The 25268-nt window shown below is 43.8% G+C and overlaps 1 protein-coding gene across 7 annotated transcripts in view; it reads right to left on the minus strand.

Annotated features, from left to right (window-relative positions):
- The window catches only part of HUWE1 (HECT, UBA and WWE domain containing E3 ubiquitin protein ligase 1), a 103902-nt gene that overhangs the window by 55590 nt on the left and 23044 nt on the right, over nucleotides 1-25268 (minus strand). For 5 of the 7 annotated variants that reach the window (XM_063119425.1, XM_063119426.1, XM_063119430.1 and 2 more), the window contains exons 3-23: nucleotides 23320-23390; nucleotides 22504-22602; nucleotides 21781-21987; nucleotides 21093-21245; nucleotides 19203-19265; nucleotides 17619-17696; nucleotides 16624-16671; nucleotides 16449-16517; nucleotides 15704-15803; nucleotides 14212-14312; nucleotides 13769-13919; nucleotides 13541-13668; nucleotides 12502-12642; nucleotides 12185-12296; nucleotides 10945-11106; nucleotides 10750-10851; nucleotides 9349-9429; nucleotides 9075-9181; nucleotides 3733-3910; nucleotides 688-779; nucleotides 293-504 (exon numbers count right to left, since the gene is read on the minus strand). In XM_063119425.1, the coding sequence (XP_062975495.1) occupies nucleotides 293-504; nucleotides 688-779; nucleotides 3733-3910; nucleotides 9075-9181; nucleotides 9349-9429; nucleotides 10750-10851; nucleotides 10945-11106; nucleotides 12185-12296; nucleotides 12502-12642; nucleotides 13541-13668; nucleotides 13769-13919; nucleotides 14212-14312; nucleotides 15704-15803; nucleotides 16449-16517; nucleotides 16624-16671; nucleotides 17619-17696; nucleotides 19203-19265; nucleotides 21093-21245; nucleotides 21781-21987; nucleotides 22504-22602; nucleotides 23320-23364 (2429 nt within the window). In that variant the 5' untranslated portion in view covers nucleotides 23365-23390. Of the gene's footprint in view, nucleotides 1-292; nucleotides 505-687; nucleotides 780-3732; nucleotides 3911-9074; nucleotides 9182-9348; nucleotides 9430-10749; nucleotides 10852-10944; nucleotides 11107-12184; nucleotides 12297-12501; nucleotides 12643-13540; nucleotides 13669-13768; nucleotides 13920-14211; nucleotides 14313-15703; nucleotides 15804-16448; nucleotides 16518-16623; nucleotides 16672-17618; nucleotides 17697-19202; nucleotides 19266-21092; nucleotides 21246-21780; nucleotides 21988-22503; nucleotides 22603-23319; nucleotides 23394-25268 lie in introns of all 7 variants that reach the window. The other 2 variants (XM_063119424.1, XM_063119429.1) reach the window with 2 other exon arrangements.

Here is a 25268-nt window from a genome sequence, read left to right on the forward strand (position 1 = left end):
TGTTCATGTAAATGACACACAGGGGATCCTGGGAGCAGGCAGGGACGACCCAGGACGATCCCAGGATAAACCTTAGGTCTAGCTAAGGCCCTAGACAGCAATGACTGCCTAGTTTCTTTTTCAAGTCCACCCCACCCATGCCATCCCTATCCAGGCTGTTACCTTTCAACAACTTTTAAAACCAACTTATTAAAAAAAGCAAGAGCAGGCTACATTTTGCCATTTAACAAATGCAACCACCCGCCATACAGAGGATTGCTGCATCTTGTTATTTTCAGCTTCAGTTACTCACTGCTGGCTGGATTCTGCCTCGCTCTGCTGTGTGGCATTGAAGCTCTGCATGGCTTGCACCTCTTCCTCTTCTTCGTCCTCACTGGAGGCCTCCTCAGCTGCATGAGTGGAGCGAGGTGGAGGCACGGTGGCTGTCCCATCAGCCTTCTGAATAGAGGGTTTCTGGCAGATGTACTTGGGGTCACGGCCCAGGTTGCAGATCTCTTCTAGTAACTGCGGAAGAGCGCAAAGGCACGTTAGCATGGAACAGATTCTACCTAGACTTGCAGTATACCAAGTTGGGAAATTATCTTCAGCATAAAGGGAGACAAGGGCCGAGTATGCAGTTTAGGAAGCTGATTGAAAAACACAAAACAGAGCTGCACAGCAAAGGGTTCATTCTGCTCTGCTTCTTACCTTAATTATGGCTGTGGTAGCATCCGTCTTGAGTGTGGGCTGGTGCCTCATGAGTTCATCTACAGCACTTCCAAGATTGGAAGCGGTGTCCCCTGGAAGGAATGTAGAGGAGGGGGGAAATTGGATATAAGCTATGCACTCCCCTACTGACCTGCCAATGACTACTGAGAAACTGTGGTTCTTGACATAAAGCGACTCAATCCAATAGGCAACAGTTTATTTTGTCCTCTCACATAGCACAATGTTTGTAAAAGGCTACTTTATCTAAGGTTCGTTTCCTAAAAAGATGGCCTAGGTAAGCCATTTCTAAAAAGAAGACTCAAGGGACAAGTTACTCAAGGAGCAGAAGGGAAGCAAGGGGTCAGGGAAAGTGAGAAAAGGCCATAAAGGAGCAACAATGGATCTCTAGGCATGAACGTCTTGCAGACACTGCAAATCCACAAGCCAAGAACTTGCTTTTAAAAAGTTAAAATGATCTTTTCAAGAATGCCACCTCCTATGTGGGCTGTTGTCTGTGCAGGAAGTTAACAGTCTTGATTATATAGGGTGGATCACCTTTACCAGGAGATAGACAGGAGGAAGTGAGATTCTGTTTCTTTTCCTGGATCTCTTAGTAACTTTGATATCCATGGTATATTTCTGCACTACCAGTCAGGGAAGGGGCTAAGAGGAGCCAACTTGTGGTCCTTCCTGGGAGTTGGGTCCACAAGGAGGTGGCTGTGGGTTCTATGTCAAGGCTTTGGTATGCGGATTACCACAGGTTTCCATCTTGCCCCCATTTATACGAAACTGATGGGTGACCCTGACCTGGTTTTTTATGTCTCTGATGGTTTTTAAATTTTGTATACTTTTTAATGTTTACTGTTTTAACTTTTGCGAACCGCCCAGAGAGCTTCGGCTGTGGGGCGGCATATAAACGTAATAAATAAATAAATAAATAAATGACACGGGGTTATTTAATCTGACGAACTGCAACACGTGCCAGGCATGCGAGCCGCCATTTTGAATATGTTACCCAAGATCAGGGCAAACAGGGATTGCAATATGTCATGTGAATACATATAGCATGGGTTATTTGAGGGTTAAATAACACTCGCAAAACTACTGATCGAGGGTTATGCACAACAATTTGCACAAGGCCCAACCTCCAATCACAGAATGCATATTCAAAATCATGACTCATAGTGGCTTAAATAACCCTCAATGAGAAAGCCACGTTGTGCAAATTGGAGCATTGTTTGGGGATTTGGACTGAAGTGACCCTCAATGCTATCCCTCATTTCCATCTGCTCCTAGGGAGGTGGGCAAGGTTCTGAACTGGTATCCGATGTCAGCGATAGATTCAACGTGGGTAAACAAGGTGCCCAGAGAAATTAGTTATTCTGTTAATTGGAGGTATTTATTTATTTATTTATTTATTACATTTCTATACCGCCCAATAGCCGAAGTTTTGGGTATGCAATTTGGGAATACTTCTGGATCCAACACTATCCCTGGATGTCCTGATGGTGACAACAACAGCCAGGAGCACTTTTCAGCAACTGTAGCTGTGGTGCTAGTTTTTTTTTCCTGGAAAAGTGGACCCGGCTAGGGTAACTCTGGATCTAGATACATCCAGATTGGATTGTTGTAACATTCCCTCAGTCTGAATAGTCATCTGCTATGCTGTTAAAAAAATGCCTATTTTATCTCAAGTTTTTAAGGCTGCTTCTTTGGTGCATTATTCCCTGTGCCATTTTTATCACTTGGGTTTAATTTTTATTATTGAGAACCACTGCCTTGAGGGCCACTGACAGAAAAGCAAGATATAAGTGCTTTAAATACATTTTCTGAGGGATAGTCATGTTAGTCCATTGCAATAAAAACAAATTATTGTGGCAAGACTAAAAAAAATGTATTATGGCCGAAGCTTTTCTGGACTAGTCTAATTCCACTGCCAGTGTAGAATAAGAGGTCATGCATCTCTTGAAGTCAAAACAAAAGCTTCTTCTTTAACACACTTCTTAATCTTTAAGGTGCCACTAGGCTTCTTGTTTTTAATGAAGTGCATCAAGGTGCAATAAAGTTGATTGACAACGGCAAAACTTAGAGCATAGATGTTTCAAGTTTCATTTTCTTCCCTACCAAGATTCCCCTCACCTCGTATGAATAACTATGTACTTTCTAGATTACATCATACATATAGAATAAGCAAACTAGCAGTAAGTATTGATTTTTAAGTTGCCACAGGACTTTCTTTCACCAATGGAATTATTCTTTTTAGACAGCTGTTACATTTTCCCTGCTCCCAACCACTTTTCTGTCTTGTGATTTCAGGGCCAAGATCACCCACTGGGAAACCAAAGGTGCCAGAAAATGAGAACCTGCACACTGTGAGCTGTATTAAGTCATCAGGAAAAGTAAGACCCTAGAGTTCAGCAGGAAACTACACTTCCAGTAAACTTACATGTTAAGAAATGGTAGCAACATCACATATTCCCTAAAGGATTTGGGGAGTCTGATACAATAGAAATCAGGATTACTCTGGTCATTACTCTGTGCCTATGACCTGGTTTACACATAACAACCCAGAGTATGGGATGTTGAATCCTGGTTGGCATTATGTGTGAACCCAGAACGATGGATTAACTACTGTTTGCTAACCACAATCAACCCAGGAAGAGAACCCATGGTTTGTTAATAGGTTGCGAATTCTGATTTTGGTTATTGTTATGTGCAAACTCAGAACAAGGCTACAGAAGCAGCAGACAAGTAAAAAAAAACAAAAAAACACACCAGCCACTCTACAGGCCAGTACTACAATGCTGCAAAGGCATTTGATGCAGAAATCACAAGGTTTACATATAATGGCTGAATCAAAGTGCTTTACAGTAGTTACAAACACCTTCAGATGGCTCTACAAAGGAAATGGGGGATGCCAATTCTTTCTTTTGAAAAGAACCTGCCTCCTAGTGAATGGAGAGGAGAAAATCCAATGTCTGGATCACTAAGTGGTGACACGAAGAGAGAAACTCCTGATATGCTCTCTTCCCAGAAGATACTCACCCAGTGGATCTGAACTACGTCGTCTTCTCATTGCAGGAAGGTAATCTGGCGAGAGCAACACTTTGAAGAGGCGTTCGAAAGGCTGACACTGGACAAAGGACTGGAGGCCCCGAGCATTCAGGCACAGGGCACTGAAGACATTGGGGAGGGAGCCCAGAACTTCCCGTGTAGCTGGGACCTGATAGGAGATAACACACACATAAACTCGAATGCCAAAAGGGTTATCACTATGCAGATGAGATATACCAAGTAACATCTCAGTCAATCACACATGTTTTTGATGATGAGAATATGAACAGCTAGACATGATGCCTGCCCACTTGGATTGGAGGCTAACTTAAAAAAGAATGGACTGAAAGATGGCAGGGTAGGAGATAAATTTTGATTGGGGGGGGGAGAGAAAACGATAGGTTGCTTACCTGTAACTGTGGTTCTTCGAGTGCTCATCTGTGCATTCGCACTTTATGGGGCTCTGCGCCTGCGTGGAGTCTTGATCGGAACTTCCAATAGCTGAGAAGCGTTTTAGGTGGGAACTCCTCCCCCACTGTCGTGCGCTTATGTACCGTGTTCCCGCCTTATCCCTCAGTTCCTTGAGACAGCGTTTTTTTATCTCGAACTTTAGGATTATCCGAATCATCGGTACCGATTATATATCGACACCGAAGCGAGGACCGGGGGGGGGGGGGGGAGTGTGAATGCACAGATGACCGCTTGAAGAAGCAGTTACAGGTATGCAACCTGTCGTTCTTCTTCGTGGTCTCTGTGCATCACACTTTATGGGGCGATAAACGAGCTGACTTAGTTGGAGATGTCTCATTCTCAATCTGGCCCATTTCCACTACCAATACTGTTGCTGCCATATATCCAAGTAGGCGTTGGATGGTATGGACTGTAGTCTTCTTGTTGAGGAAAAGTGTTGATGCCATGGTAACAATGCATCGAGCTCGGTCCATGGGTAGGTATGTGTGGGCCGACTGTGAGTCCAGGGTTGCGCCAATGAATTGGATGGTCTGTGACGGTAGGAGGTTGGATTTCTTGGTGTTGATGCAGAGGCCTAGCGATTGTAGGAAGTTCAAGGTGAGGTGCAAAGTGCGTTTTGTGGGAAGTTTGTCTGGTGCGGCGATAAGCCAGTCTTCGAGGTAAGGGTAAATTTCAAGTCCTCTGGTTTGAAGGAAAGCACCTATGACCGACATGCATTTGGTGAAAACCTTCGGTGCTGACGATAGTCTGAATGGGAGGACTTGGAATTGGAATATGTCATTTCCCATTGCAAACCAGAGGTATTTCTGGTAAATGGGGTGTATCTCAATGTGGAAATACGCGTCCTGAAGATCTACAGATACGAACCATACTTCTTGCTGGAGCAATGGTAGTATGGTGGCAAGTGTAGCCATTCTGAATTTTCTGGTTGAAATGTATCCGTTGAGGCGGCGCAAGTCCAAAATTGGGCATATTCCCCCATCGTGCTTGGGAACAGCAAAGTAGCGAGAGAAGAAGCCCTCCATTTATGTCTGTAGGGTGACTCGCTGTATCACACCTTTGTGAAGGAGAGAGGAGGTTTCTTCGGCTAGGACTCGGGTTGGCGGTGTGGACTTTACTGTACCTAAGTGGGGGAGGACTTCGAATTCGATATGGTATCTGTGGGATACAATGTTGAGGACCCACGGTCCAGGCCTGTAGGAAATAAGAGTCTGTTGCTGAATATGGGTTGCATGCCTGTAAAGTAGTCAAAGACGTTGTTTTTGAGGCGGGTCGGTGCAGCTGCAGCTGGGTCAAGTTTTGCCTGCGTTGTATGGCTTCCGTTGGTGCTGCTGAGGCTGGTAGCAAGGCGACCAATCAGAGTATTGCTTTCCGTAGAAGGGATTTTGTGGGCGCAACCATCTCTGGGGCTTGGTCGATGGGTGCCCTTGTTGCTGTTGCCCAAGTCCCATCTTTTTGGCAGTGGATCGAGCTTTTTGCACTGAGTCCATTTGCTCGTCAGTCTTTGCATTAAATAGACCTTCACCGTTGAATGGGAGGTCCTCGATTTGGGTCCTGGCTTCGGGAGCAAGACTCGCTGAACGAAGCCATGCATGGCGGCATAGGGCTATGGCTCCTACCATGGACTTGGTGTTACAGTCGGTTTGGTGCCTAGCCGTGTTGATTTGGTGGCGAGATAGCTTTATAGCTTCAGATTGGAAAACTCTAGCAAGTTTCCTCTCGTCGTCTGGCAAGTGGTCGCAGAGGGAACTTACTTTGTCCCATAGAAATAACTGATAGCTGGCCATCATGGCCTTGTAATTTGATACTCTTAGCCCAGTGTTGCTGTAGAGTAGTCTGTGACCGAGGAGGTCTAATCTTCTGCCCTCTTTGTCCACAGGGAAGCTGTGTTGTTTATGTGCTCGTCCTTGTGCGGATTCTACTATGATAGAATTTGAGCGAGGAAGAAAGAACAGGAAGGCTGCGGTTTTTTTCTGTGTTCTATACTGTCAGGCCCCTACTCGAGGAGTCCTCCTCAGAGGAGAAGCTAGAGGCACCAGAACCAGAAGCCCTGGACCAAAGACCACCATCAGACCCACAGGAGTCTGAGCCCTCGGGGGAGGTAGTTACAGGACCATCCCTGCCAGGAGAAAGGAACTCTGCCTCTGAGGCAGAGGCTGAGCACCCCCCTGACATCTGGGAGTGACATCGCCTCAAGCAACAGGCGAGTAAGGCTCCTGTGTGACAGAGTGCTCGCCTGCAGAAAAGGTCTCATCAGGGAGTAAGGGTCTCCTCAGGAATAGGGCTCTGAAAGGAGAGCTTTGATTACTGCAGCTGAGCTCTGGGTGGGGTCCAACAGGCTTTGGGCTTAAAAGCCAGCATTTGGAATCAGCCAGCATTGGAACAACTTTGGTCCATCCTGCCTTGTACCTTGTTTCCTGAACCTTGCCTTTGCCTGATACCCTGTTTACTGACTTTTTGGACTGCCTACCGACTCTGCCTCTGAACTGTGTAAAGTACTGACTGTTTATGGTGTTTGACCTTTGCCTGTTATTGTGACTACTCCTGTTGACTGATTGACTGCATATGCTCTGACCTCGGCTTGGATTGATCGTCCCTCTGTATCTGCATTTAGAGCATCCTACAGCCCAAGCAGGACATATACATAGCCTCTAGGCATTTAGATGTTGGAGCCATCATCGATGGAGCGGACCATGATTGATGGACAGATTGTAGCAGGGCAGGTAAGAAGGGTACTTCTACCGGTATTGTGGAGTTGGTGTATATGGTGTCGAAGACCAGGTCTTTGATATGCTCCACTTGCTGTGCTTCGATGCCAAGGCTCTATGCCATATGGAGGACCTGATCCGAAAAGACTCCAACCATGTCTTCTGGTGAAGGGATGGATGGTGTGGGTGACAAGCAAGACGAGGAATCGATTGGGGTGGGTGGGGTAGTCAGTTCTTGGCTCGATAATGGAGCTGTTTGATGTCTATCCGTCAGAGGTGGAGGGAGTGGAGGGCATGTCACTTTAGGACAGTTCAGAAATATCCCACATGGTGGTGGTGTGGTGGGTCTCTGAAAAGTTTCCTGTGCCCTTGGACGGGCTGGTAAGGGTTCAAAGTGCCATTCTCTTTGGTAAGGGATTTGGTAGCCTCGATGGTCTGACCAGTGGTCAAGATATTCCATTGCTGGTGGATGATGGACATAATTGTGGTCCCAATCCTTGTATGGCGATCTGGATTGGTCGTGATAGTCCATATAGTAGTAAGTTTCTGCCTCCCGCTCCCTGGGGTGGGAGTATGGGGGAGATTGGTATCGAGAGCTCGACCTGTGGCTTCGAGGAGGAGATGGAAGCCGTTGGTGTCGAGGGGAGAGGTCTGCTGCCTCTTGGTTTGGAGATACTGATCAGTCCCTAGAATGGTCTTTGGAGCAATTTTCCCTTAACGAGGGTGGTGGTTGTGGCAGGGAGAGTTCTCGGATTTCCCCTTCTGACGCAGTCGAAATGGGCTCCATGATGAGCAGAGAAAGCGGCAATCTCACCAACACTAGAATGGGACAGTCCATTAGAGGTGGTGGCAGTGGTACAACTATTTTTGTTAGTTGTTTCTTTGGCTTAGGTTTCTTTTTCTTGGCTGGTGGTTCGTCCAAGGGTTTTGGCTTTTTGGCCTTTTTCACCAATTTTCTCACCACCATCTGAATGAGAGAAGAGCTCGGTGTGAGATTCTCACTTGGAGGTTGGGACGTTGTGGGAGTCAACGGCTCTTCCGATGCCATGGCAGCTGTTCTTGTAGTCGGTTTTTGGGTGTCTACCGCCTGAAGAGCCTTTTGCTAGAGAATGGATTTCAGTCTATCAGCTCTATTCTTTCTAGCTTGTTTGGAGAAGGACATGCAATTTTGCAAGTCTCAACAATGTGTGTTTCTCCCAAACACAGCAAACATAGGGTGTGGCCATCGGAGGGTGGCAATTTACTGCCACACTGGATGTACTTGGTGAAAGAGGCCCTCAAGGCCATGCGCTCAAAGAGTGAAAGAAAAGCAATTAAAAGCAATTTTCTTTTAAGAAGAAGAAAAGAGATTTTATTTTTTTTAAGAAGAAAGAAAAATGAGAAATAATGAAGCAAAAGTCTGAAGCTAATTCAGCAGGCCTAATTATAGGCCGAGGAAGTCCCTGATGAGGCAACCTAGACAGCGATCGAAGAGGAATTGAGGGATAGGCCGGGAACACAGCACACATACACCCAACGGTAGGGGAGGAGTTCCCACCTAAAACGCTTCCCAGCTATTGGAAGTGCTGATCAAGACTCCATGCAGGTGCAGAGCCCCATAAAGTGTGATGCACAGAGACCACAAAGAAGAACCCATTCTTATGTATAGGAGATAGGGAATGATCTCTTAATTATTTTGAAGGACTTGAATGAAAAGCAGCAGCTTCATAGGACTGAAAAGAGGTAAGTAATCACGCATCTAGAAGTATACACAAAGACTCAAAAGCGAGACACTGGAAAGAAAAGGCAGCGTGAAGTGAATGAGAAGGTAATGGGAGTGGATGTAGCAGAATGGGAAATAATCTACTTTCTCCCTCGGACTTTGCTTCCTTAATTTGATCAGAAGAAATAGAGTAACTGAGGAAATATGTTGAAAAACTGTGAGAAGTATGAGTGTAACTCTGACATGAATATCAGTCAAATGAATGTACTAAAGAAGGGGCAGCACATAGTTAACATCAGGTATACTCACACAAAGTGAACTAAGTGGCAGGAATGAGCAATTATTACAATGCAGGATGGGGGATGGAAAATTAATCTCCCAACCTCCTAAATATAAAGAAAGCAACTGGAGGGCTTTGCAGGAAAGCGGATACAATAAAAAGAGACACTTACATCTTTAATAAGGAGAGCATGCAACATGACGTCTGTTAGGCCATTGTCCTGTAAGGAGGACAGCAGAGAAGGCTCTTGGAATACGAAGACAGTCACCACCTCAGTAGCTGTCAGGAAAAAGCACAGAATGAGACAAATCATTGACCAGTACAGATCTTTCTAGGAAGGGAATCTTGGCAGCCAGGCTGTGAGAAAGGATAGCCCAATCCCAAGAGGGATGTAGCCCAGAGAAAATTAGGTGAGATATTGTGTTTTCTGTAACAAGTACACTTACCAAGCAAAAAGAGTGATGGGCCATAATATTCTGCATTGCTGATGATGTGCTTCAGAGAGGTAGGCAGAGAGCCATCCATCACTGGCAAGGTGAGAGAAAGTATAACGAATAAGGCATTTATTACCCAGGTCTGCATATACTCAAGTAAAAATTCTGCACCATGAGCTTTAATTCTGTGGCCTGTAAATTGTGCAAATTTACGTATTTTTTCCTGCCACTTCGTATAATTTATTCAGGTTTTACTAGTAATACGGAGAAACATGAAGCTATGCAATCCAATTTCATCCATGAGTACTGGAAATATTATTCAGCAAGTTCTCTGGCTTCCAAGATGTCAGCAACTGTTGTCCGTAATATATAGTTTCAAGATTATTTTAACAAGGGGTTAGCAAACTTCTTTTAAAAATGAAAACTGAGATTCTAAGGGAACCAAGTTTTACACAACACTACACATAGCTCTGTTTATATCCAACTTTTCTCTTTTCCAGACCAGCTCAGCCTATCCCTGGGGTGGGAAATTTGTTGGGGGAGGGGGCAGCAGATGACCCCTGATGTAATTAACTTCCTGTTCGAATTTCCAGCTAGATCTCCTCCAACCGGCACTTCAACCAAGTCTCTAGCTCTGCTGCACGTGGGCTTTTCTGCATCCAGCAAAGTCACGTCCCCAGCTAAGGAATCATCTGGAGTAACACTCCTCCAGCTGGCACCTTGGTCAGGGCAGCTTTGCCTGTCCCGTGCCATCCCACATTGGGGAGGATGCGCTATTGGTGAAGCTAGTGGTGAGAAGAATCATTGCTGTCATCTCCCAATCACTGATCAGAGGTAACACTGGGGATTCCTCTCCCCTAGCCTTCAGGGGGTTGAGGCTTCACTTAAGGCCCTGGGCACTGGATGGGCTGGACCCGCAGGCCAAATTAACTGGCAGGCTGGGGGCTCCCTATCCCTGGCCTACCCCACGCCACAACACAACGTAAAAATTAGATTAGCTGAGTAGCAGATGGGAGTTACAAAAAAACCTTCAGAACCAAAAATGCCTTATAGGTCTTCCAAAGGCACTGACGAATGTTCCTGAGAAGTTCATTCCCCAGAACAAGGGCTATTTCCACCAAGAGAATGTGCCATTTTAACATCTTTATATGATGGAAGCTACAACACAAGTGACCCAAGAAAGCAAACAAATTCATAGAAATGTTCCATATGTTTGTTGATTGAGTGGAGCCAGGCCGTAATAAGAGGAAGGAAACATCCCAGACTCATGCCTTTAGTTAACAGTCATCACATCATTCACTGGCAATTACACATCGCTAAGAGATAAGGATGTCGTCATTGTGTCAGTGAGGGCAAAGGAAAACTGTTCTAGGAATCCCTGTCTTAACAGCTCAGGCATTAAGGCGGTCTCACCATGGCGTATGCCGTCTGAGAAAGCGGGGTCCTGGATGGCCTTTTTCAGGAAGTTCAGCATTGACTTGAGAAGTGCTGCTCGCTGAGGGATACACTGGACTCCTGGAAGAGGGAAGGGAATCCAGAAATTGAATCAGTCAATGGCAAATACTTGGTGACCCACCAAGAGCATTTTTTGTACAAGTCACTACATACCACTTCGGGGAGAGACTACTGTGTTTGTGCTGCTGCTGCTGTTGCTGCTGCTGCTGCTACTGGGAGTGGTGGCACTTGGGGCCCTTGTTTCAACCACAACCTCTTGCCGCTGCTCTCCGGAGGTGGACGGCCCAGGGCTGCTCTCCATGGCTACGTCGGACACTGAAGGCGCAGAAGGAGGTTTGAAAGGGGAGAAGCGGGCTCAATTTGAGAGAAAGACATTCTCAACACATCATGATTGGTGAAAGGTCCTTGACACCAAAATGTTGGGTACAAGTCTAGACAACTCTCCCTAAAAAGGGGGAAACCTGGTCCTAAGTTGGTGCCTGAGCAGGTAAATGGACTCTGGTGAGGGCCACTAGGCTGAAACTCAATCCAGACAAATACATAGTTATTGTTAGTGCATGGTTCATCTCCCCAGTGGAGTGGTATTTAATGTGTTCTGGAAGGGGTTGCACTCCCCTTTCAAGGACCAGGTGCACAGTTTTGCAGGATGCTCCAGGATCCCTCTTCATCACTTGAGTCACATGTGACAAGGAGCCTCGGTGGCTAGACATGTCTTTTATCAGTTTAGGCTGGTATACTAGCTATAAACCCTATCAAGACAGAAATAACCTGGGGCCAATCATCCATGCTCTGATAACTTCCTGGTTGGATTACTGCAATATGGTGCATGTGCATGTGAAAATGATTTGGAAACTTGCAGTTAGACCAAAACAAAATTTCTAGGCTACTAACTGGGACTGGTAGATACAGTCATATGACATCAGTGCTACATTATATCTGTTTCTCAGCCGAATTCAAAGTGTTGTTGCCCTAAATAGCTTGGGGACCCAGTATCTAAAGGAACATTTCCTATGTACCTGCCCAGATCCTTGGGTCATCTTTGAAGGCCCTTCTCCAGCTGCCCCTATCATATGAAGTTAGACAGGAGGATACAAAACTGAAGGATGTCTTAGTTGTGGTGTCCCATTTATGGAATAGCCTCTCCAAGGCTATTCCATAATAGCAACCACACTGTTGTCTTTTCAGCGCCAAGAGAAGGCATTTCTCTTCTCCTAGACATTTTAGATTGTTGTGCTTGTTTTTAATCTGTTCTGTTGTGTGAGTCACCCTGATCACTTTTTGCTGAAGAGTGGCATATATAAAAAATAAAATAGATTTCTGCCTTCTAAGTTTTGTTCATTTCGTAAGTTATAGAAGCTTCTGTAAAAGTAACAAATAGGGTTTTAAAAATTACCTTCTATATCTGTCTCCATCTCTTCACCCTCTTGAGTAGTACTAGCAGCTGGTCTCTGGATCTTTGGCTTTATTACAAAGGGACATTCCCTCCGGCATAGGTCTGCCTCATGCTAAAACACATTACAAAAGAAAGCCAATATATGAACACCTATAGTGGAAAGAACTGAGAGTTTGATGTTAATACATTTGCACTCTGGAATAAAAGTCATGTCTTTGGTTGTAAGGTAAAGCCACTGTTGGATGCCTCCTCGCACCAAACACCTATTTACAGCTGAGCATGATTCTAGCCAAGACTACTAAAAAGGAAGAAGCTACCTCTAGTCTGTAGATGAAGATAGAGAGGCCACTGTGAGACTGGAAAGCTGCCATGTCTAGGTTTGTGATTAAGTCCACGACACGGACTGCTCTGGTCACAAAAGTGATCTGGTCCTGTTCATCTCCCAAGAACTTGATCACCTGGGGGGGAAAAAGATGGTACAAAAACTGGTGAGAATGTGTGGAACTATTTAACAGAAACCACTAAATTAATTAATCCACTGCTCCAAATACCAGTTCCCAAAGGACACTGGTAAGCAGGCAATACTCCAAAAGAAACACAACTCCCCCAGACCTAGAGTTGTATCATTTAGCCCTAGAAGTCAGAGACTGGTTATGATTCTGATCTAAGCCTTATTTTATTTTGTCTGAAAGATTTAGATTTAGAATAGCATTTCACTAGTCTAATCATGACATTATGCATCTTTCAGAGGTAGGTCAGGCCCAGCGTAGTCTGGCTGGATTCGAACTAAAATCATATTGAAGTTTGTTGCTATCATACAAGTCACAACAGTACCAGTGAGGCTAAGGTTATATGCAACTGGCCTGCTTGGTATGCTATCAAACATTTAAATTCCTCAAAGGGCAGCTCCCTATGTCTTATCTGGAATGTTGTTCTAAACTCAAGGAATGAAAAAGATCGAGTCAGGTTCCAGCCAAGCTGCTCACACCTATTATTTCTAGCAGAACCTGGCTTAAAAAAACATCTCAGTTGAGACAAACAGATAAATTTATGATTTGGGCTCTGAGCCCATCTTTTGGACTCACAGTTAATTTCTATGGCCAGTATTCAAGATTTAGTAGCTTTTAATTCCATTCAACTAAACTAGAAAACGTCTCTGCTCCAGGAGAAATAGCAGCAGGAAGGTGCAGGGAAGGGATGTGCAAAGAAGAGAACTTTCCTATACAACAATGCTACAGCTTTCTGTGTTCCCTTGGAAAGGCAGGTCCAGTTTTTGTTTTAGGCAGGAGTGTAGCCGGCAGTTCTCTCATTTCTTTCGAACTGCCAGCCTTACTCACTCTCCTGACTGTACATTACCTTCAGTAAGGCTTCCATCATGCCACAGGAGACTAGAGCTTCACCTCCTGCATCATAGCTCGCCAGGTGATACAAGAAGGAGAAGAGCGCTGTGGCAAACTGGTGAGGATATGGCTCCATGGAAGGATCTGGAGAGGGAGGAAGGAGCATTAGTTTTCACTGTCAACAAGCAGAATACAACCGAACCACATTAATTAATCCTTGTGCATCTGATATGCAAATACTTGCCGATCATGGCCTGTATACAGTTCCGGACGAGGACTGGCAAAAATCCATGGTAGGAGGCAGTTCCAGTGCAGTCAATAATACTGCTGAGTTTTGGAGTCCGCTCCAAGTGCACAATGGAAGTCAACGTCCTCAGTGAGGCAGCTTTGATGTCCTGTCAAGGAGAAATGGGGAGATTAGGCACATAGGCAACCTTAGGCTCTATTATACATGCCAAAATAAGCTTCACATCTCCACTCAGAGTCAGATTAGTAGCATAAGAAGCTGAAATAGGCTAGTGACAAGCTCCAGAAAACATGGCAGTGAAGCAGAAAGAACCAGAGAATCTCAACAGTCTTGTTAATCCAGCCCAATATTGGTTTGGGAAGGAACCAAAGTGAGCAATACTAAGCTAGTCTTCCATCACCAAATCTGGACTGGGAAAGCAAACTTAATAGGCGACCTACCATTAATTGTTTGTCGGTTATTTGCAGTACATCTACTAGCTCCTCTATCAACCCGTTGTATAGTATGCTGTTGGCGGATTCCTGCAAGGCATTCGAATACACTGTGGAAAGGGAGAGAGGCTATGTTAAGAATTTGCAACAGTTGACAGACGTGGGGGAAAACAAACTTATTCACTATTTCAAGTGACACTTAACTGGGTCATATAAAGATGGCCTCCAATGTCAGGATCTAGAAGCACAAGCTTCTAGTGTTTGAGCTACATACCAGGTGCATCCCATGAAAGAAGCAAGCAAACATCTTTCTGCTAGGTTTGGCTCCCTGTTGGTACCTATATTTGCTAGTCCACTACCCAAAATTCTGTGTCTTATAAACAACCACACCCCCTCCAAGTGGCCATGAAGGAGCATAGCAACTAAATCAAATAGCGCTCCATCAACTCATGTCACCGAAGAGCAATAAAATTTGCTCCTTGGCCTGCAAAAAAAATTGAGAGGGGGGGGAGATGAACTTTGAACCATGGAAAGCTAGTTTACATGTCCTTGTTCTATCAAGTTATTTAAAACCATTTAGTCATGATCTACTTTTCTTTGCCTTTTAATGGAACTTCTGAAGAGGTTATTAAGGAATTTGAGGTGTAGTCAGTATGTCAGCTATACCCAATGCTAGTTCTCCTTTTCTTCTGAGTCAGAGGTGGTAGTAGAATCCTTGTAAAAGTGTTTGGAGCAGTAATAGGCTGAAGGGTTAAACCTGAACTCAATCCCAATAAAATAAATGGTGTTTGGTCCTATTGACCTTGGGGCCCAGGTTCACACTCCCCTTTAAGTATTAGGTTCGCAAGCTAGAAGTTCTTCTTGAGCTACTGTTCCATAAAAGTGGAATGTCTGACAAGGAGTGCCTTTCATCAGGTACACCAGCTGGAAGGTCTTTGCAGTAGTAGAGAGTTGGCCACTTTCATATGGGCTTTGGTAATGTCCTTGGTAAGATTAGATTACTGTAATGCAACTCTATGGGGCCAGCCTTGAAGGCTATTCATAAACTTCAGCTAGTACAGAAAGCACCAGCTGGGACTGCCCATCAAGATTCATTATACCCTTTGTGCCAAGAGATTTGAACTGGTTGCCAATTTGGGGCACCATTCAAGATGGTGCCAGCTCTCCCAGCTTTGGTGTAGTATCTGGGTTCTATGCCTATATGAGCCTCCCACTTGCCATATTTGTTCAAATAAAAAAATAATAAAGCCCTGTACAAGATTCTGTCAGAGGGGGTAGGCTATTATTTGCCGTAGCTGTGAAAGCCACTATATCATGAAGACCAGTCAATAGATAGCCTAGAAACCTAATATAGATTATTCTAATTGGGGCACCAAAAATGCACACTGCCCAAAATAAGAGAGCTTTAAAGACACCTCAAGATCTACTTGTATTAGTTCACATTCTTCCGTTTTACTCGGGGCAGTGCCACAGATAAGAACCCATCTACTACCATCCTCACCTAATATAGAAATGGCGTGCAGTCTGGCCTGAACAGCTTGCAACCGTTTTTTATGGTTGGAAAAGCCATGAGCCAGGCGAATGTGTGTAAACAGCAGCATCTACAAAACAAGCAAAAAACAGTGTTACAATAATACTCCAAGCACCTAACCATAACTAGACATCCCTAACACCATAATGCCTGGTCAACAGTTACTTGGACTGGTCTGAATGAGGAAGAATGAACTCTAACACTTAAGCTGGGGTGTGTGTGTCACTTTTATTGCTTTCCTATGTTAAAACACCATTCAGGTAGGAAATGTCATTCCCACCCTGAAGTCTCGGATGGTACAATTCTTTCTACCACCTCTTGGAGCTTCACATGTAGATCTGCCCCCAAAGTGAGCTGAATTTTATGTAATCCATGATAGTGTTTGCTGCTATCCAATGTAATCTAATCACTCTCAATGGGTATCAATTTCCCTATATTAATAAATACAATATAAAAAGGCCTTTATCTCATTCTCTCCTTTCTTAGAGCATGATATGGAAATCTTGCCAAGGCTAGCTGTGAACAATCAGAACTGAATCTATGAATTTCAATTCACAATGTACCCCCATCAAGGCTGAAATAAGTCTAACTGTTAGGGGGACTCCAGATTCTCAACTCAGTTCTCAAATCTCCCAAGTTTTCCTCTAAATCAAGTCAGAACACTCATTCTGCAAAGCACCCAGAGTATGATATCGATTTTCTGCCTTCAACGTACCTGTTTATCCTTTGGGATGCTGTACATTTTAGTGAGGGATTCCATAATTTCAGAGGGGCTTTCTGAAATCTGCATGGTGTGGGGGGGGAAATAGACATTGTTTAGAAGCCAGCCCTACAAAAGGTGAAGCTGAATTAAAAATGCTACTGAATTAAGGTGGGGGAGGGTAGCTTACCTTGTCAAGTTGCTCTATGTGGATATAATGTAGTGTGTTGCTGGTAGTCTGAGAAGAAAGTAAAAAGGGTTTGGAGGTCATTTCCGATCTCTTGTTTGGAAGCCATGGCATAGTATCAACTGTGGCATAGATCTGCTTAAAGAACAGCCACAAGAGCAACAGCTCAGCACTGAGTTGTGGCTTTGGCTAACAATCAGACCTGGCCTTTGTGGGGTATTCAAATATATCTCAACATAGATTACTGTGCTGGCAACCCTATTTGAGAGAAAACTGCTGTTCCCATAAATCCAAACCTAGAAAAAAACAAGCATTTAGAGAAGCAAAATGAAGGACACGTCTCTTCGCAGGCAGAGGAGTTAGCTTGGAAGTGTCGAAGGGATCTGCACCCTGCATGGAAGTCTTCCCATCTGACTTGGGAATGCTATCAAAAAGTCTCATCTACTCAGTTTTCACCCAAATCCTCAAGGAACTGGAGATACTATGGAAGTGTACTCACAGGGCCTACTGTGCAATTTGGGAAGGGAGGACAAAGGGTTTGCATCAGACAAGAGACCTATCAGAGAGATTCTCAAGACACAGGAAAGCAAACTCTCCCCAAGATACGAGGGCAAGTAAGCGGGGTTTCAGCACCACTGAATCCCTACCCATCACCACCACCTTTAAGAGTAAAAAGCAACATATCTGATTACAGGGCACAGCAGCTAGAGCAGAGGTAGTACATTGGGTGGACTGTGACAACCTCCAAATTGAATTGATCAAGCTACTGAAAGCATCTGAGAATAGGAAGACTGGCTGCCAGCACCTTCTCATACCTAAAGTAACTTCCTCCATCTTAGTATTCGCTCAATGGAAACAGAGCTCCCCACTTCTCTTATAGACTGAATAGGGAGCAACACGCTAAACCCTTTTTCAATCCACTGTGGGTATGTTTGCCAAATCTTGCTCCCACCCACTTCCCACAGAACCCTACAAGAACAAGTCTGTAGGAGACTCACCCTTTTGTCCACTTTGACCTCGGCCCCTGGCTCTGCATAGAATTCAAAGTGTAGTGTAGTTGCACTGGGAGGGTATTTCTGTGTACAGATCACAGTATGGAATCAGAATAAACCAGATGGCAAACACTCCCTCCAAAATTAAACCACTCTCTCCCTGGACAGGGGGAAGGGCGGGGGAAGGGCGCTAGCTCAAAGGACAATGCAACCTGGCACTGAGGTCACCCACTTGCAGCAGTCTGAATATCACCATCCCCCAACTCTCCTTACATCTTTTTGTGCAAGTGGGAGGAGAAAGAGAGTTAAGATGTAAGAAGTTAGGATTAGGTATGAAGACATGGTGATGCAGAGGGAGCCCTGCTGATATCCGGAACACCACAGCAAAATCCAAGAAGATGCACGAACACTAAACCATGGGCTAGACCTGTGCCTCCAGCAGCCCCACACAGTACAACTAGCAGTGCATAAGACAACTCAGCCCTGCAGCTACCGGGTTGTGTAAACTTATTGTAAAAGCTGCAGCAGACGAGAGGGAGAAAGGTCAAAGGTGGGATTTTTTTTTTTTTAATTGCCATCAGACCTTATGGGCCTCACAACGCATATGAGCCCTACAGTTGGTGCAAAAAAGTGACTTGAGGCACTTCCTGACATTGCTCTCAGCAGTGACTGTAGCAGCAAACCAGGAAGCACCTTAAAGATGACTTGCTTCCTATTCCAGAGGTTTAGAGTAACTGTCACTGTTTTTGTGCAATAGCAGCTGTACCATCTGTGCTAACCCACTGGGGCAAGAAATGATCTCCATAAGTCTGAACACCCTAAATGTATACACTGTAGATGACTGGTGCTCATATCACCCACAAATGCCCCGTGTATGATTATATTCGTAATAATGCTGCTTCACTCCAGAGTGTAGCCAATTCAAAACATTAGCACTGTTCTCCCCATTAAAGCAAAGCAAGCAGTGGCAAAGTTTTAAAGCAAGAGGACTGTTCCAACAAAACTGGAAACAGAACCATCACAGGCTAGCATCTCTACCGATTCAAGGGACCACCATGGAAGGGGCCAAGAATTATGCAGGGCGAGCAAGAGAAAGTGGTACTCCAAACCCCCTGTCAAAGAACATGCAAAGTTTCCAAATATTCTTCCTAATAACCATGCATTGTTCACCCTCAAAAAGGAAGGATATTATATACACCAGCAAAACAGATTGAGTTTCAGGGTCTGAACAATGGTGTCAGAGTCTCTTACTCTAAAATGTTATTTGAAGGCATAACCTTCACAAAGCCCATTCCAGATAACAGTGGTTTTCAAATTTCCAAACGTATTGCAGAACCCTGCTGTGTTTTGATGGACGTTTGTCCATTAGAAAGGCCAGATTCGTTTCCCACAAGAGCAGATAACTAACTGTTTGCCAATGCTGCTGTCAATAACAACAGTGTGAGAGGCACTATACAAGACAGGCTTGGGAAAGAACTATTGGAGAATTCATGTACATGGGAAAAGCAACTGGGAATTAGTTCCACATGCCATGAGTCAAGCTACCAACCGCAGAATAGTAGAAAGGGAAACTCAAAATGATATACTTACCAGCATGTGCAAATCTCTACAACATTCTGCCAGGCCAAAGCCATTCTCCTTGCCACCCCAACTCTGCAGGACAAAAGAAAGTGAACACAAAGAATTATACGGAACTCAAACTATAGAGAATCGTGAAATAATCTCAGAGGGAACACTCAGCTGTACACCTTGATTGGAACTGACCAAGAATTTTTTTTGGATCTGAAGTTCTTCTGGCTTGCCTGCTCTATTCACTGCATTTAAAATCCTGCCAAGCGCTGAAGAGAAGCAAAATAGACCTCATCCCCACCCCACAACCCAAACACATGCTTTATGTAAGTGGTCTTCTTATCTCCAAAACCAATTTACAAATTCTGAATAATACTTAGAAGCCTTTAACGAATGCCTCCAAAAGTAAGCCAAAACACCACGGAGAAATTGCAGATACACTATTCAATATAACCACAGACAAAAAAGTTGACAGACTACTACTGAATGCAAAGCTACCAGACAATACAGAAAGATGGCGGAAAACTTTTCCACCTGCAACTGGGTTTCCATGAGGCCAATAAAGAGGCCAGCTACGTCATTTATCCAATGCCTGTGGTAGAACAGAACCCTGAGAACTCCGCAACAGGCACAAACTACAGTCAAACACACCAGCACTTATGTAGCTTCAGAGCTGCATGAAGTGGCTTGCTAAATTATTGTGCTTGTGATGAGAGCATTTGCTGTCACAAGCGTATCCAAAGCTGGTCTAAAAAACCCAAAACCCACTGACCAGCTGCACACCCCAGAGTTATGTACACCCTGGTCTCCTGAGAGATGACATTATAGATTATATTAGAGAGTAAATCTGATTTGCTAAAAGAAGAGCTATCTTCATTTTCTAATCAGAATATGTAAGCAAGCCACAAACCGATTAAAACTTTTTAAATATGGGCAGCTGAGAAGGTAGTATACAGTTCATAAACCACCTTGAAAACGCCTGTCAAAGCATGCATAGTCCTAACAGAAAGATAGAATTTGCTTTTCTTTCCTGTCTATCTTTCAAGCTTATTTGCTCACTGAAAAATATATCTCAGTTCAAGCAGGAGGTTCAAGAATAAATCGTCAAACATAGTTGGAAACATTTGCAAGTTCATTACCCGGTTGACACCATGCCAGCCAGTTCACGCAACCCCCAGTTTGACACAAGGCAAGGAGAACGGACTCAATGGCAGCTAAGCAAGCTTCAGGATGCTCAGCCCTATCCTTAGCCTCTAACGAGTATTCAACATACAACCCCCTTAAGTGGCTATATAAAGAGGAATCCAAAGCACACAAATATCAGGGCATTTACGACTTTTACAGTGCAATCCTATGCATGTTTAAGACCGAAGAAATCCCACAATTCCCAGCATACTCCAGCCAACATAGATGACTGGAGAGAAGCTGGGAGTTGTACAACCTTCTTCTGACTAAATATGCACAGGATTGTGCCCTGAATGAAGCACTGTTTTATCTGCCTTGATGCCTTGGGAATAATGCAAACAGTATACTCAGGGAAACTTCACATACAAAACAAAACTGAAGATGGGCTGATGCAGACAGCCCAAAAGGCAACAGGAGAAACCACACTTAAGGTGTAATTCAGACAGTTTTTTAATGTAGGAAGCAAAGGTAACAAAACATGCCAGGCAGCTTGATTTTCCACTGCTTTGGATGAATCTTTGAATAAAAGGAAGATATCTAACAGCTGGTGGTCAATGCTTCAAGTATGTGCCAGCTGAGAGAAATTGGTTTGAATAATCTTAACTACGTTTACAATATTTTGATCTATCTTTATGGCTTCAGAAGAAGCATCCGCTAAAGAAGCCCTAAGACTATGGACTTCCTTATATGGCTTTTTTTCCTTCTTCTTTTTTTGCAGTTGCTTACCTCTGCCAAATGCTGCAGCCGGGACAGAAGAGGCATCCTCTTGTCAGAGCCCAGACGTGTGATGTAATTGGAGCGTTTGCTGAACACATACAGGAGATTTAGCACTGCAAGTACCACTTGCATATCAGAGGATGCCAGCAGTGTTGTCAAGTGCTAGATGAAGACAGAATGAAATACTTGACACAGCCCTGAAGCCCCTAACATTCCCAAACAGAAATTTCAGTTTTCCTATTTGAATGGGAAACAGATCCCCTGTCCCTCCTAGGTTTGTAGTACTACTGTAGTATCATGGCTAAGAGACTATGCCATGAACCAGAAGTCCCCTAATTAAAATACCATGTTTGCTACGGACTCAGCATGTGGCCTTAGACAAACTGCTATTCCTCATCTCCAACTAAACTTACAATATGGTGATATTAATACTGGCCAACCTTATATGGGCCTTGTAACTCAAGGATTAACAACAAAGTGTGATGCAACACACTTTAGATACTTCAAATAAATGCTAAATATTTAAACAGTACATACTTGAGTCCACCTCCACCCCCACATATAACAGCTTTATTCTTATCCCAATGGACAAAATGGCTGCATTGTTAAAGCCATCACCTATTAAAGATACAACTTCTCAGATGAGAGGCCCTCCTGTCCATCCAAAACCCCGTCCTGTTTCTTTACAGTTTATTACCTCGATAGAGCTATACAGGTGACGTGAAAAACTGTATTCTATGAGCAGGGCAGTGAAGTTCAGCACTGACAGCAGCAGAGATTTCAGCTGCTCTTTCTCTGGCCGGTCGCACAACAGCATCCATGACATGTTCTCCACAGTTTGCCCAGCATCTGCCAGGATGCCATCGAATCTGTCTAGCAGGTCCACCCAGTGGTAAAGTTCGCACTGAAAGAAGAAGGAAGTACTCAGGAGACAGTCTTTGTCAATGACAGGGAAAGATTCCACACATTTCTTGGAAAAGGGTCCGCCATAAGCATCACAGGAAGGACTAAACTATTGCATCCTCCAATCTAATCCCTCTCATTATTAGCCAAACACTTGGGCAATGACTATGAGCAACCTAACCTTCAGTTACTGAACATCAAATTCAACACAAAACTTGTGATCACATGCAGGGTTACTTGAAAGTCCCATGGCAACTAAGCATGCGCAAGATCAAGCTGTAAAATTGGTTTGTGGAAGTACAATTGGATCAATATTAACCAACCAGAAGCTTTAAGTTTTAGTTTCCTGGGGGCAATCATTCTTGTCTGAAGCCTATTTTATCCTCCACCTTTCATAGTAAAAGCCTCAAAATAAATAAATAAATAAATAAATAAGGTACTTGTATATTCCCTAATACAACAAAAAGGTTACAGTTAGGTTTAGAAACATACTACATGCTCTGCTACCACCACGTACCTTCCCAATATTCCATGTTTTGATTTGTTGGAGTTCCAGCAGCAGCTGTTCATCATTGCATACCTTGAGTTTGTCTATCAAGGCTCTGCAATCTGCAGGCTGAAGAATAGAGAATCACATAAGAAATATAGTAATTGTTACAAAGCGATGAGTGCTTCTTCATACAAGGGAAGCAATGGCTTTAAAAAAAGAAAACGAACACAGCCATCTTTCCCCATTCAAATGTACAAACCCATAATATCCTGCCATCAGCAAATTGGATGTCTGTGCTTTTGCACTTGCAGAAACAAACAAACAAACAACAACAACAACCTTGTCCACAAATTTCTAAACTTTTACCCACCCCCTTCCCAGAACCATTCTGTTTGTGACTTTTAAAGCCATTTCACTGGTCACCCTCTATGACTCCAGATAACCTTGTGGATAGCTAAAACTCAACTGAGGGCCACAATGAAATCTCAATCCACTGCAGGATACTTCGGTTTCTTTTGGAGTCCCTTTTTGTTGAAGTAATTACCTATACTAGAAACTAATTTCTGTAATTAGAGGCAACCTTAGCCTTCATAATGGAAGGTCAGTTTATTTCTAGCACATAGTGATCTCTGTTTCTCCCACTTATTTCTAGGTTTCCTACTAAGGAACTTGCAATCAATGAAGTACCACACAATGCAAAAGTCATTCAGAAATGAACACGCAGACTGCTTTGTTGCATACACTGTCATAAACTAATCTCAACCCTGTTGGGAGTTATCTTGTGCACGTTCAAGTCTCATACTGTTCCTATGGTGAGTGAAAGTGACAAGTGGCAATACTTACAGCCTCAGTAGGCGTTTTCTTCAGCTTAGTTCGATCCACTTTCATTTTTATTAGTTTTCCACTTTCTGATTCTGCTTTGTGAAATCAAAAGGGAGAATAGACTGTCAGTGGGCATACTTAAATCAGTTAACAAGCAGCAGCAATGCAACAGAACAAAAATGCTATGAAAAATTCAAACTATACAGACTAGAGACAGCCTTGGATAAGCAGAGCGAGGAAGAGAACCAAGTGCTAAGCCTGTGCACAAACACTGCAGCTGTTTGCACATCACAGCAGCATACAGCGCCAAATTGTGGGTTAATTAATTAGTTTTCTGTAAACAACCTCTGTTCAGCCGATTCAGACATTGTGAGCATAATGTGCAAACCTGGAATGATGGGTTGCTTACAGGCTAAACAATCCAGTAGTTAACCCAACAACAAACCATGGGTTAAACCAACAACAAATAACAAACAAATCTTGGGTAAAATAACCCACAATTTGCTGCTGTTACATGCAAACTGGATTCCTCTGAACCAAGCTCTTACTACTCATTAAGAATGCATGTACTAACTACACACTTATTAAAAAACATTTAGATCTTCTGCATTATCCTGTTTTCCTTCTAGGCCCCTATCTCTGCTATAGATCTCTAGCATATACGTGCTGGAACCGTGCAAACAAATTTCTAGCCAAATTCTGGACATTAGAAATGAAGAGCTGTATGCTCCTTTGCACTTGTTTAAAAAAAAAGTGGGGGGTGGAGACTGAGGTTGACAGCAAAGTTTCAATTCCCTTAACACATTTCAGCCTCTAGACTAAGCCACTGACGTTAGTCAGGTCAGCTGAGGGAGAGTAATATGGGGCACGAACTAGGGAAAATCAGAAATGCTGCCAAAAAGCTGAAGGAACAGAAGGCTATGGAAGAGGAAATCTATCTCCCACAGAGAAGGACAGGAAGGCACTGTCCTGAGCATGTGTGAGTTCAAACATGGACCACCTAGAGCCTGCTTAGATCAATTCCACTGGGATGTTTCTCCCCCAGTGTTAACACTAGTGTCTTAAAGTGGGGGAGGGGGGAAAGAATCCCAACTGGAAAACCTATTGCTGCTAATTGTTGTTTATGGTATATAAAGTACCTATGCCTCAAAAATGTGAACAAACATTCCCATTTCAATGGCAAAATAGAACAAATTATGAAGGGTCTTCATGGAGACACACACACAAAAAAGTACTGTGAGTTATTAACTCAGATACTCTATGTAATGGTTTGCAGGAATGGGTCTCCAAAAGGCAGAATTCATCCCTGTTTGACAGCATGCTCCCCCAAAAACCAAGTCAGCAACCCGTCTAAACAACTAAATCCCAAAGTATTCGTCATATCAGAGACAGTCCTTTGATCTAAGAATATTAGCAATTTGACAGGTGAAAATATGACATAATTCATTACTTTATGCCATTGAGGACTGAGTTTAAGATGCTGAGAAGTGATGCGTCAAGTAAAAAAACAGGGCAGCGTCCAACACTGTGGAAGTTGACTTCACTTTCCTCTCCTCCCCCAGCATGCCCACAGTTCTACTCCAGGGTCCCCAAAACCTCCAGAGCAGATTTGGAGAGTGTGTGGTAGGCTGCAGGGGAAGGGGAATCTGTTCTGCAGGCAGAGAGATCCAGTTGAGTTTCACTTACTGACCAAGCTGACCACAATGTAAAAGTTCTTTACATATTTCTTTGTGGTTTGAGAAGAAAGCTCCCACTCTAGGGAAAACCTAAAAGGAGGCACTTCACTTTAGTAGCATAGCTTATCAGAGGCTTTCTATACATTGCCTATAGCTTTGGAACATTGCCTATAGGTTCAGAAGCTGCAGCTTGTGCAAAATGCAGTGGCCAGATTGATAACCGGAACCAGAATTCGAACATATAAGACCGACTCTGGCCCACTTACATTGGCTGCCTGTACATTTCCGAGCCCA

This window comes from Elgaria multicarinata, chromosome 3, assembly GCF_023053635.1.
Source record: "Elgaria multicarinata webbii isolate HBS135686 ecotype San Diego chromosome 3, rElgMul1.1.pri, whole genome shotgun sequence".
Classification (NCBI taxonomy): Eukaryota; Metazoa; Chordata; class Lepidosauria; order Squamata; family Anguidae; genus Elgaria; species Elgaria multicarinata.